Source organism: Cydia splendana, chromosome 14, assembly GCF_910591565.1.
Source record: "Cydia splendana chromosome 14, ilCydSple1.2, whole genome shotgun sequence".
Classification (NCBI taxonomy): Eukaryota; Metazoa; Arthropoda; class Insecta; order Lepidoptera; family Tortricidae; genus Cydia; species Cydia splendana.
In genome coordinates, this window is record NC_085973.1 from 121,960 (window position 1) to 134,077 (window position 12,118).

Consider the following 12,118-nt stretch of genomic DNA (forward strand, 5'->3'; position numbering starts at 1 on the left):
TGTAATTTTAAAGCCTTTTTGCTAGTCACTCTGACCTCTAGTAAACGCCTGCTAGGTACCCGAATAAAGACACTACTATATGTATGTCACACTATAAAAAACGATTTCGTTCTTCTAGAAATTGTATGCATTTTTCCGGCACTAGCTCTTAAACAAGACTCTGACATTTAACGTGACGCGCCTTCAATAACGCTGAACTGCGTCGTAAAATGGTTCTCAAAGCTTCTCGTCGAAGTATTAATAATTAGGGCGCCATGTTTCGTTGCTCGTTAAAAAGTTCGAGGCGCACCGCACCGTGCCGCGACGCGACGCGACGCGACGCGAGCCGTGACGTGACCGACCGCTATCAGTCTCGGACTTGATTCAATCGCGGAATTATACAACAGATAGGAGTAGGATTCAGATTTAACAAATTGTTACGATTTTAATATTATTTGAAGATCGGACACGACACGCTGATCGGTGCATATACCTACGATATGAAGTGAAAGTCGCGCGTGCGTGAGATGCACACCAGTCACCGAGACGATCGCCAAGGTGCTACCACAACCAGTTCGAACCCATATCAAATTGTAAAATTAGAATCGACTTCCAGGGTGGTTAAATGTTTTTTCACTTCTCATGCTCAAAAAGTGCACCTTTATGTCGTGCGTAGACGACATAAAATCGCATTTTATGCTCTAGTCTAGAGCATAAAAGTAAAATTTTCTTCTAAGACTAAGGTAATCGGTCTCAACAGCCAAACAGTTAAAACATATTGCACAATTTTACTGAGCAATAAAATTGTGTAGATGGAAAAACTTGTTATATTATTTTATTTTTGCTACAATTTATTAGAAATCCGTATTTTCTGTCATTAAATTTAGTAAATCACATAAAATAGGAGTCGATTATCGTTCAAAAATGCTCCGAAATGTTTGACTTGGCAGAAAACCAAGCGTCTGAAACTCTGATCACATGTTGAAAATTAAAAAAAAAAATTAAAAAGTTAGTTGGCGGGAATCGGTTATGTTCTTTCGCTTTACGACAATTTCGTGGTGTAAATTGCCGTGAAAAATATAATTTATTTTCCTCGCAATCGAAGTGAAAAGCGGAGTGTACAACAAGGGCATAAATGTCCATTTTTACCCTCGTCTACTATTTTGGTCTTCGCTTCGCGCAGACCTAAAAATTGCCTCGGGTAAAAATGGGTCACTTTATGCCCTTGTTGTACAATCTACTATTATTTTCTTGGATCGCGTATTTGAAAGTATTATTAGTCGGGTAACTCGGGTATTTGAAAGTATTCGGGGAAAAAAGTATGCGGGATGATTCGAACTCATATTTGCACATACTTAGAGTTGGTGTATTTGTATACATTTTTTTTTCTTGTCTTTATTCGAACTCCGTATCCAAAAGTGTTACCTTTGGTATCCTTTACATTTCGCAAACAAAAATAAAAGGTGAGGACTCACTTTTGCTTCAACCCTTATCAAGGCAGAGGTGATTTAGCCACCACATGCGGCACTTCAAACGAATACGTATATTCAGTAAGTAAGACTGACAATCGATTGTTATTTTTGACCTGTCAGCCCGGATAAGGGTTAAAGTGGGATCTCATAGACATTCTTTTTCTTACTTTGACTGTTTAAGTGTCACACGGACCTAGTCGCTGCCACACAATCGAAGTTTTTGCCAAGTTTCATGTAATTTAAGCAGTCGTTTTAAAATGAGCGGCTTTTTGCCTGTGGGTTCCTGTGAGTCTTAAATTCGCTCACGTCTCGGTATCGTCCGTAGTCCGGATAGGAGTAGTTCCGCTGTAAACTTGAGCGTGGAGCGGCTCGTGCCGCTCGGAAACTTTCGTGCATTATCGTTGGTTTCCGAAGTTCAGCTCGCTAACGCGCCTAGTGTCAATGTGTGTGATGCGCTACTTGTTGCGCAAGCAGCGAGTCGCATCGCATACTCGTAAGTCGTAATCGTAATTCATATATTAACTAGCTGTATATCACTTACTTATAGTAACAAAAGTTATACAATTTATTGATATAGGTAACAGATATCCTATACAGTGTGAAATATAACAAGTATGAGACTGATACGAGTATAATCACGGCGGTGAATTGAAAAAGCTTGCTGACGTGTATTTTAACGGAGACATGATAAAAAATATTAATACGCAAAGACTCAGGTTAAGGCGTCGAAAAGGTTGTCGTTACTCTTATGCCATCCTTGGATTTCCAAGACTACTGTGTCTTTTATCATCCCGGAGTAGGTGCGCTTGTTGGCCACAAGATAAGATAAGATAAGAATGTTTACTTGTTGCAGTTTAGACGTACAAAAGGCACTCCATTACTTTCTAAAAAAACTACTCCTTGCACTCTGACACTTAGATATACGAGTAAAGTTTAGGTATTCTTTCACCTGCGGCGGTCCGATCCGACTCGCAACTTGGAACTTGTGCCGTAACTCACGGCCATACATTTAAACGCGGGGCGACTTACGGCAGGTTTCCTAAATTGAAAGCGTTCAAGTTTGTAAGTTTTTGGGACGTTGATTTTGGACGCTTGACTGTGCGGGATAGGATTGTTTGTTTCGTGTTTTAAGGTCACCTGCGGACAATAGAATAGTGACGTGGCTAATAGGTCATCGTGTGGACATGTTAACATTTTTCTAATAAGTTTCATGTGTCAGTCCCTCTCAGAGAGGATTCACAAAGTGGAGCGATGATATACATAACATAATGTATCATTTCTATAGTGATTTACATATAACATGCTATACTTAGTCTGTTTTCTTAACTATGAAGTTCTTGACTGCTCATAGGAACTAGTATGGAACGCTCATTTGTTTCTTGCATACAAAATGTATTGCGTGGTAAATATTTACTATTTAAAAAAAACATAGTGTAAATCGTCTATTACTGGCCACCTTCCAATAACTGGACACATTAACAACAACACACTAAAATAAGAATTATATTTATTTATTCATATAATTCAATTATAAAATTTCAGAACTAATGTTATTTGGTTTAAACCAAATAACATTATGGTATACGGGGGTTGTTTAGGGGATGAAGTAACGGAACACGGTGTTGTTCATACGGCGTTTATTACAGAACTGATTTTTGGATTACCTACCCACGTAACATTTACATACCTAGTTGTGTCTACCCCCAAGTACATATATCACACCCTTACACTTGAATTATGCTATACTTACCTATTAAATACTTAACTTATTTAACCCTTTACCGCATAGTAAGTAAGCCATAGGTATATGGCGGATATGATATTTAATTATTTAGACCGCTATTAAAGTTCGAATTTAAATGGATATATTTTTTTTTATTACATGCCGTAAGGGGTTAACAGTTATTTAACTTATGTAATACAATCGATAAGAAAGAATACAAAAATACATAAATAGTGGCAGTCCACTAATATAAAAGAGGATCACCATAGTGATCAACCGGCGGTACATTCCGACGAGGCCTCTGCACTGACGACGGCACGGGTGGCATCGGTGGTAGTTGGGTGATTCCAGGATGATCCATCGGACCAGGCCACGCCAACGCGGAAACTGGTGATCGCGCTCTAACTTGATCTACATGCCTCTTAAACCTAGTTGATAAATCGTTTTCCTTTACCACTAACACAGTCCTAGAACCTATCAAGCTATCCACCTTCCCTTTAAGCCATTTCTCCCCCGAGCTGTAATCCCTAAACCACACAAGGTCTCCTATCCGGAACGCCCTATCTGTACCCCCCGCCTGCTGCACCTGCCTTTCTTGTGCCGCCTCCACACGCTGCTCGAGCCCGCGACCAGGCCGTAACATGTCCAGACGGCAACGCAATGCCCGCCTTTGGAGAAGCATGGCCGGTGTTTGTCCTGTGGTGCTGTGGGGAGTATTCCTATACGCCATCAAATATTCCTGAAGAGCCTCTTCCACGTCTACTTGATCTCTAACTGCCTTTTTGAGCGCCCTTTTGCACAACTTAACAGCTGTCTCGGCGGCCCCATTTGATGCCGGGTGGTATGCGGGTGTAAAAGTATGAGTAATACCATAATATCGCATGAAGGTATCCACCTCCCTGCTAGTAAATGGAGGCCCGTTGTCCGAAACTACCTGTTTAGGAACGCCAAAACGTGCAAATATCTCTCTTAGCACTTTTAGTACCGCCGCTCCTGTAGTGGTTGTCATTAAGAAACCCTCTATCCACTTAGAAGACGCATCTATTAAAATCAAAAAAGTTTTTCCATGCCACGGACCCAAAAAATCGAGATGCACCCGCGTCCATACCTCCCCGGGGTACTCCCACGGCTTAACCGGCGCGCGCGGCGGCGCCGGTGCCTCCACTGCGCACGTGTGACAACCCGCACAGCACGCCTCGATGTCGGCATCAATACCGGGCCACCACACGTAGCTTCGGGCAACGGCCTTCATTTTTACTATTCCTAGGTGTCCTACATGTAGTTCCTGAAGGATTTGTTCCCTAAGTCCCGGCGGAATAATAATCCTATAACCCCACATAACGCAACCAGAGTCTAAGTATAACTCGTTCTTCCTTATGAAATAGGGTTGTAGATCGGCGTGCGAGTTGTGAGAGGGCCACCCTGACTGTAAGTATAAAACGATTTTACTCAATAATATATCTTTTTTTACCTCCTCACAAACCTGTTTGTGAGTGATAGGTAAAAAATCATTAACAAAATTAATGTAAGTGCACTCCGGTTGTTTTTCCCCAACGTCCCCCTTGTGCGGCAACCTCGACAATGCATCGGCGCCATTTTGACTGGTATTAACGTACTGTATATCATAGTCATAACCCGAAAGTATCACTGCCCACCTTTGCATCCTCGAAGCCGCCATCACGGGTATACCCGACTTTGGGCCAAAAATAGCAACGAGAGGCTTATGATCTGTTTTAAGGAGGAACTTGCGACCATACAAATATTGATGGAATTTCTTCACACTAAAAATTATAGCTAAAGCCTCTCGATCTATTTGGGAATATCCGCGTTCGGCTGCGTTAAGTACCCGCGAAGCGTATGCAATTGGTCTTTCCTTTCCGTCTGGCATCAAATGGGAAATGACCCCGGCTACCCCCACGCTACTCGCATCCGTGGTTAGTACCACCGGTAACCCCGGGGAATAGTGCACTAATACGGTACTACTTGCCAATAATTTTTTTACCTCGCAAAATGCTTCCCTGCATTGTTCGGACCACTCAAATTTTACTCCCTTTCTTAGTAACGCATACAGAGGTGCCAACGTGGAACTTATATTTTTAACGAATTTCGCGTAATACATGACCATACCTAAAAACGCTCGCAACTCTGTTGCGCCAGTAGGAGTAGGTACCTGCTCGATAGCTTTTATTTTGTCCGGATTTGTATGGATGCCCTCTTTATCCACTACATAACCTAAATAAGTGACCGACGTGGCGAAAAATTTGCATTTTTCTTTTTTAATTTTTAAGCCAAACTTCTGCAACCTATCTAGCACTTTATGCAATGTTTCTATGTGCTCTTGGTCGTTCGTTCCCGTCAAAATAACGTCATCTAAGAACACTCCTACTCTGGGAAGATCGGCAAACATCTGTTCCAGTTTTCGCTGGAAAATGCCAGGACTCGAGGACAACCCGTAAATTAACCTATTATACCTATACAACCCTCGGTGTGTGTTGATAACTGTATAAGGTCTAGAGCGCTCATCCAGGACAAACTGGGCATATGCCTGGGACAAGTCAATTTTGGTAAACTTTTCCCCTCCATTTAGCTTGGTTAACAAATCCTCTACTCTAGGTAATGGAAAACGATCTACCTCCAGGCATTTATTAAGCGTAGACTTAAAATCTCCACATACCCTAATGGTTCCGTCCGTCTTGACGACGGGTACGATCGGTGTGGCCCAGTCCGACGAGTCTACCGGCGTGATGACGCCGTCGCGCTCCAGCTGATCCAGCGCGCGCTCCACCGGCTCGCGCAGCGCGTACGCCAGCGGTCGCGCGCGCAGGAACACGGGCCTCGCGCCCTCGCGCACCCGCAGACTCACCTCGCCACCCGTGTACCGCCCGAGCCCCTCCGCAAATACTTCACGGTATCTGGAATTAAGTTCATTCAAATCAAATCGTGCAGTGACCTCGACGTCATGACATGACAACTCTTCCAATTTGAACCCTAACTCACGTAGCCATCTCCTCCCTAATAACGGTCCTTTGCCTTGATCTACTACATACAAGTCCAATGGTTTGCATACATTTTTAAACGTGACATTTACTACAATTTTCCCTAACGGTTGCCTTTTCTCACGGGTATAATAACACATAACAATATCACTATTATGCAATGGCAAATGGGAAAACAATTTTAAGTACAAGTCCCCATTTATACAAGAAATGGCACATCCTGTATCAGCTTCCATTTCGACTAATTTTCCCTCTAATTTAATTGGCAACATGAACGGTTTACATTGGTAAATATCATTTACATTAAAAACATTGAAATGTACCTCATCGCTGAAATCGCTGTTTGCTTCGCCTTGTATGTCATTCTTGTGTGTACTAACGCTCATCTGTAACCTAGGACACATCTTCTTCAAATGCCCCGGCTGATTACACACGCGACAAACATAATTTGCAAATCTACAACTCGATGAGTCATGCGGCCGACCACAAACACTACATTCCGGCCCCGATGAAGTGCGTGGTGTTGTTTGTTCGGTACGGCGCCAATCTCGAGGTGCCTGGTCCTGGCGCCTGGACCCCAAAGGTTGTGCCGCGCTGTTACCAGGCGGCCGCGTCTCCTTGTTGTTGGTCGCTCGGTATGACGTCATCGCTCTCCTGCCGCGCCATGATTGCGCTGATACCGCATGACAACCACTCGACGTACTCGGGCTGCCTTCCAAGCCTTTTGCCCGACCCTCCACTACTGCCGCTGCGTTTGTCTGCGCTGCCTCCATCGCTACCGCCACTTGTAATGCCCGGTCAAACGCAATATTATCTTCGGTAAACAACCGCTGCCGTATTGTTTCATCACAAAGCCCACACACTAGCTGATCCCTTAAATTTTCTGTCAGCTGGGTCCCAAAGACGCAATGCTTTGCTAACTTTTTGAGATCTGCAACAAAATCCGCCACCGATTCACCCGTCTTTTGTTTCCTGTTACGAAACCGGTATCGCTCTGCTAACAAACTCGGTTTCGGTTGCAAATGGCCGCTCATCACTTTCACTAAATCCGCGAATTTTTTACTTGCCGGTTTATCGGGTGTACACAGGGTTACTAATAGTTCGTAGGCTTGATTTCCCATAACCGTTATCAACGTCGGCACTTTGTGTTCTTCCTTTGTTTCGTTGACAACGAAATATTGTTCCAACCGTTCCACGTAAGTCGACCAGCTGTCCGACTCAACATTAAACACTTCTAATTTACCGATGGCCATATTTAGGTACTTGTAAATGACACTGTTAAACTTCGCGTAGACTCGAAATCGTCGCCAATATGGTATACGGGGGTTGTTTAGGGGATGAAGTAACGGAACACGGTGTTGTTCATACGGCGTTTATTACAGAACTGATTTTTGGATTACCTACCCACGTAACATTTACATACCTAGTTGTGTCTACCCCCAAGTACATATATCACAAACATTAGTTCTAAAAATTTACTGGGATTGTGCAAATATTGAACATAATCTTTTAAGTATGAGGTGTCCATTTATTGGAAGGTGGCCAGTAATAGACGATAACTAATACCTGGGTCAATTTTTGAAGAGTGTGTTTTTTCGACATTTGTATGGCAATTTTTTATTTTTGAAAAATCTGATTTATTATCATCGTTTTAGGAAGGGTTCTTAACAACAAAAAATATACTGTACGAGGCACCTCTGTACTTTTTATAGTTAGCTAGATATGGACGTTTAAAGATCGACATTTGTATGGCACTATTTAGCCATTTGTAAGGCGCTTTTGACATGTATAGGGCATTTTTTCGACATTGTATGGCAGTATCAACATGTATATGCCACTATTTATTATTTTTGTTGCATTTATAAGACCCTGACGACATTTTGTATGGCACCTTCTCGACATCTGCATGACACTATGTCGACAATTGTATGCCACAATCGACATTTTACGGTCAAAATAGCCGTATAAATGTCGCCATACAAATGTCGCGACATGTCGCCAATAATATTTTTAGCGATATTTCCTACAGAATACAACCGATTCACTTATTTATTTAACTATATATTTTAACATTATATTTGCAACTATTATTATAAAATAAACATTTTTATATCAACTATGTACCAACGTATTAGGCGTCCATACAAATGTCATTGTAGTCGTACCAAAATATATCGAAAGAGATTCTTACCTGTTTTTAAATAAATTAAACTGTTTCCGCGTCCACATTCAATGTCAATCGATGCCACACTAACCGAACCATTGCTTCGTAAATTTAATCTAACCGTTATTCAATAGACAAAGAAGATTATAGGGGGTATATTGAAGTCATAACAAAACAGGTGCCGCGCGGGACAGCGATAAAAAGGCTTCCCTTGTTTTATTAAATAACGCATTAAGTTTTCAATATGATTAAATCAATTCTCTAGAAAATGCTCTTTATAAAAATACAAAGTTGTTTATAATACGTTGCCTACATCCAAAGTTATGATTTTTTTTATTGCGCTATGCCGCCACTGGGACACGCGAAAAAGCGGCAAATTTCGCCTGCATGATTTTTAAAGCTTATAATACATTGAATGAAAATATATATGTCGGACCCTGACATCAGAAAGACGTATTGCAGCGTTATAGTTCATTATTTTAGACGCCTGTATAAAATCGATTAGCAATGTTGAGCTACATGTTATTTGATTGTAACGAAATAAATAAAGTCGCGTAGAGAGTAACGCCATCTATTGGCGTGTTGTTGAACTAAAATGACAGGTAGAAGGCTTTGGAACGTCGAGAGGTTTCTCTCGAGTGAGCGTAGGCACGAGTTGGTATTTTTGTCGGTATGTTGGTAGACTGGTCGAGCAGGTTTACCAACTTGACTGAGGCGGGAGCGGAGAGGCTCCGCCGCTGGTATGGCTTCTTGATCGGACCGCGCTAGAGATCGGACGTACTCGTTAGCCAACCTCGTGCCTAACTCGCTACGTTCCTGAAGGCTTATACCTAAAGGATTATTCTGATAGCTTATAAAATCCCGCGTTCTTTAACCATTTAGCTAAGTGTTTTATTTCAAGTGTTATTTTGATTTCTTATGTTTCATTAGAAGCTTACTTTTGTGAAATAAAGAAATGATGTGTTATGTGTTGTTTTAACTTGTTTTGAAAAGATTTGTCCCTCTGAGTTTGTTGCCGGTCCCATATAGGGCTAAATCTTCTCATGTTAGAGGCGTAGGGTTGGAGCCGGCCTAGTTTGACTTGAATAAAGATTTAAACGGTTTCTTTTTACTTTCATATCGCTCCCTTGAGTTAAACATAGCAATTAGTTCTTTTAAACATTTAGTACTGAAGTATAGTAGGCACTAGTATGGTTAACGAGTCCTAATGTTTATTTTATGCACTGGTAGCATGGTAGCATACTGGTTTAGCTGTGAAGTAATACATTATCGTACTACCCCACGCGCCCACCGCCTTTAAGACCATCCGTATTCGACATCAGAAGTGGGATGGATGCAGAGTTTCATGTATTGCTTACACAGCCACCTGGGAGCGTGGTGTATTTCTGGTGACCTACATTCCATAATCTGGACACGTGGTAATGGTAAGCTCACGTGTCTAACCTTGATTGAAAGGTGAGTGTAATTCATTGTTATTTGGTGAGAATTATTGTGAAAATGTGAATAAAATTGTGATTGAGGCAGTCGAGCATAGCGGTCGTTACGTGACGTCATCTCTGGGATCGTTACGTTTCTTTGTAATTAATTTTTGTAATCCATTTAAATCGAAGCGATCTTGAGTTATTTTGATTTGAAATCCATACTGTTAATTAAAACCGAGTATTAGCTATTACAACGTGATATTATTTCATCGCTTACTTGTGAATTTACCCTCAATAATTGATTTTTCATGAAAATAAAATTCATTATTATAATCCATTTAAATCTAAGTGATCTTGAATTATTTTGATGTGAAATCCATCTTGTTAATTACAATCAAATATCGGCTATCACGACGTGATATTATTTTATCGCTCACTTGTGAATCTACCCTCAATAATTGTTTTTTTTATGAAGATACAATTAATTTTTATAATCCATTTAAATCTAAGTGATCTTGAATTATTTTGAAGTGAAATCCATGTTGTTAATTACAACCAAATATCGGCTATCACGACGTGATATTATTTCATCGCTCACTTGTGCATCTACCCTCAAAAAATATTTTTTTTCATGAAATACAATGCACCGTTAGAAATGGATCCTGCTGATTTGCCAATGCATAGGATTGTGTAATCCCTACCCTGTAAAGTTTAGTAATTAGTAAACTTGCTACAAATTATTGCCCGTAATGCCGTGATAGATCACAAATCGTGCATACTATGAAAGCATGAGCTACGCATATAGAAATTAATGTTACAGTGTGCTGCAACCTGAGCAGGGACAACTTACAGACGCCATCACACCTGTAACACAGAAGCAGCTGTGCAGTATCGTCTGTTCTGGAGATTTGGAAATAAAAGGACAGGTTTCGTTCCAATTGTTTATTAGTGAATTTTATTATGAGTGTAATGGCGAAGCATAACAGTCTAACGTAACTAATTAGCTGTCACTTTTCGTATTGGCCCATTTTACCGTGTTACTTATTTTTGGAACACATGTTTGTTTGTTCATAGAATGAAATAAAACGCACTCATTGAAGTTTAAATTTTATTCTGAGCTAAAGTCCCATATCCTATGGCAACATGTCTTTAGTGTCCACTACTAGGGCATTTCGTAAACCTTTGAGTTTAGCCTGCATACATGATAAACCTGATACCGTGCAAATGATGATTTCAGTACCAGCCAGCTATGTTGAACCACATCGTGTATCTCTCAATCTGCCGCAGCAACGGCAACTGCAAGGCGGAAAGGATCAGCCTCCGTGCTTGGGTCGGACTTCACCACCACCACCTTTGACTTGGTCGCGTGCATCATGCTTTATTAATCTGGTGAGCAGTTCCCATTTTGTTGGGATTATTTTGAGAGGATTTACTTCTGCATAGAAGTTTTGAGCGAGTTTCTGTTGTTAAAGCTAAAGTAGAAAGCTATCTTTAGTGATTTTGATCAGTGATGTTCAGTTTCAGTTGATCAGTTGACGCTGATAGTACCAATGGTTCTGAGTAACATGATTTAAAGAACCGTTTTTTTTTTTTTTTTGGAATTCACTCTTAACATTGTTTTTGCTTTCGATGGACTGAAAGCTTGTACTTTCGAAGGACTGAAAGTACGCCCGATGGACTGGGCAATACTGTCATGCTTTCGATGGACTGAAGGCAAGCCCGATGGACTGGGCACTACTGTTTTGCTTTCGATGGACTGAAGGCAAGCCCGATGGACTGGGCACTTCTGTTTTGCTTTCGATGGACTGAAGGTACGCCCGATGGACTGGACACTACTGTTTTGCTTTCGATGGACTGAAGGCACGCCCGATGGACTGGGCACTAATGTTTTGCTTTAGATGGACTGGGTATTGTTTAGTGACCGCATCAGAAGTGCCGGAGCATGTAAGAGGTGCACGTGGTCTGCTTTTTATGTGCAGAATGCTCTTTGCGAGGAGTAGCACTTACGCGGCTGAGATGGTTACTTCTGACGAGGGTCTGGTATCTGCCGAAGGACTGGCAATGCACCGAAGGACTGGTGTTGTTTGGTTAAAAATGAATTCCCGTTTATGTACTGTGTTCATATGAGTAAAATTGGAATTATCAATTCAGAATGTTACTTATTTTAAGATGTCTTACAAAAATTTAGATCACATATAACCAAAGATTTTTTTTAATGCCAGATAATTTCCCCGTAAATTGATATTGATGACAATGGTAGTGATACTGCCGAGCAATGAATTAGAGCTGTTGTGATTTGTGTTTTTGATGTTTGAGATTGTTCTGTTTTCACATAAATTTGAGAGTATCCGCCAGATGGAGGC

General features: G+C 41.1%; 3 protein-coding genes across 3 annotated transcripts in view; 1 reads left to right on the top strand and 2 right to left on the bottom strand.

Annotated features, from left to right (window-relative positions):
• Positions 1-12,118, top strand: part of LOC134797012 (dopamine D2-like receptor) — a 281,210-nt gene that overhangs the window by 62,131 nt on the left and 206,961 nt on the right. The gene's annotated exons all lie outside the window — the stretch shown is intronic.
• LOC134796820 (uncharacterized protein K02A2.6-like) lies at positions 3,419-6,622 on the bottom strand. Its single transcript, XM_063769033.1, has 4 exons — positions 6,494-6,622; positions 5,021-6,086; positions 4,283-4,600; positions 3,419-4,108 (listed from the first exon to the last, which is right to left on the bottom strand). The coding sequence occupies exons 1-4, from the start codon at positions 6,532-6,534 to the stop codon at positions 3,419-3,421; spliced, it is 2,115 nt and encodes a 704-aa protein (XP_063625103.1). The 5' UTR covers positions 6,535-6,622.
• Positions 6,564-7,500, bottom strand: LOC134796931 (uncharacterized). The gene is made up of 2 exons (XM_063769124.1): positions 6,655-7,500; positions 6,564-6,592 (listed from the first exon to the last, which is right to left on the bottom strand). Exons 1-2 carry the CDS (start codon positions 7,421-7,423, stop codon positions 6,564-6,566), a joined length of 798 nt encoding a protein of 265 aa, XP_063625194.1. The 5' UTR covers positions 7,424-7,500.

What these genes read in the sequence shown, in the direction of transcription:
- LOC134796820 (XM_063769033.1), bottom strand. Translation starts at nt 6,534, where the DNA reads ATGACATACAAGGCGAAGCAAACAGCGATTTCAGCGATGAG. An exon ending in ACAGCGATTTCAGCGATGAG is followed by an intron (nt 6,087 to 6,493) that starts GTACATTTCAAT and finishes ACTTAATTCCAG; the next exon opens with ATACCGTGAAGTATTTGCGG. An exon ending in CGTGGGAGTACCCCGGGGAG is followed by an intron (nt 4,109 to 4,282) that starts GTATGGACGCGG and finishes GTTCCTAAACAG; the next exon opens with GTAGTTTCGGACAACGGGCC.
- LOC134796931 (XM_063769124.1), bottom strand. Translation starts at nt 7,423, where the DNA reads ATGGCCATCGGTAAATTAGAAGTGTTTAATGTTGAGTCGGACAGCTGG. An exon ending in GCCGGAATGTAGTGTTTGTG is followed by an intron (nt 6,593 to 6,654) that starts GTCGGCCGCATG and finishes GTGTGTAATCAG; the next exon opens with CCGGGGCATTTGAAGAAGAT.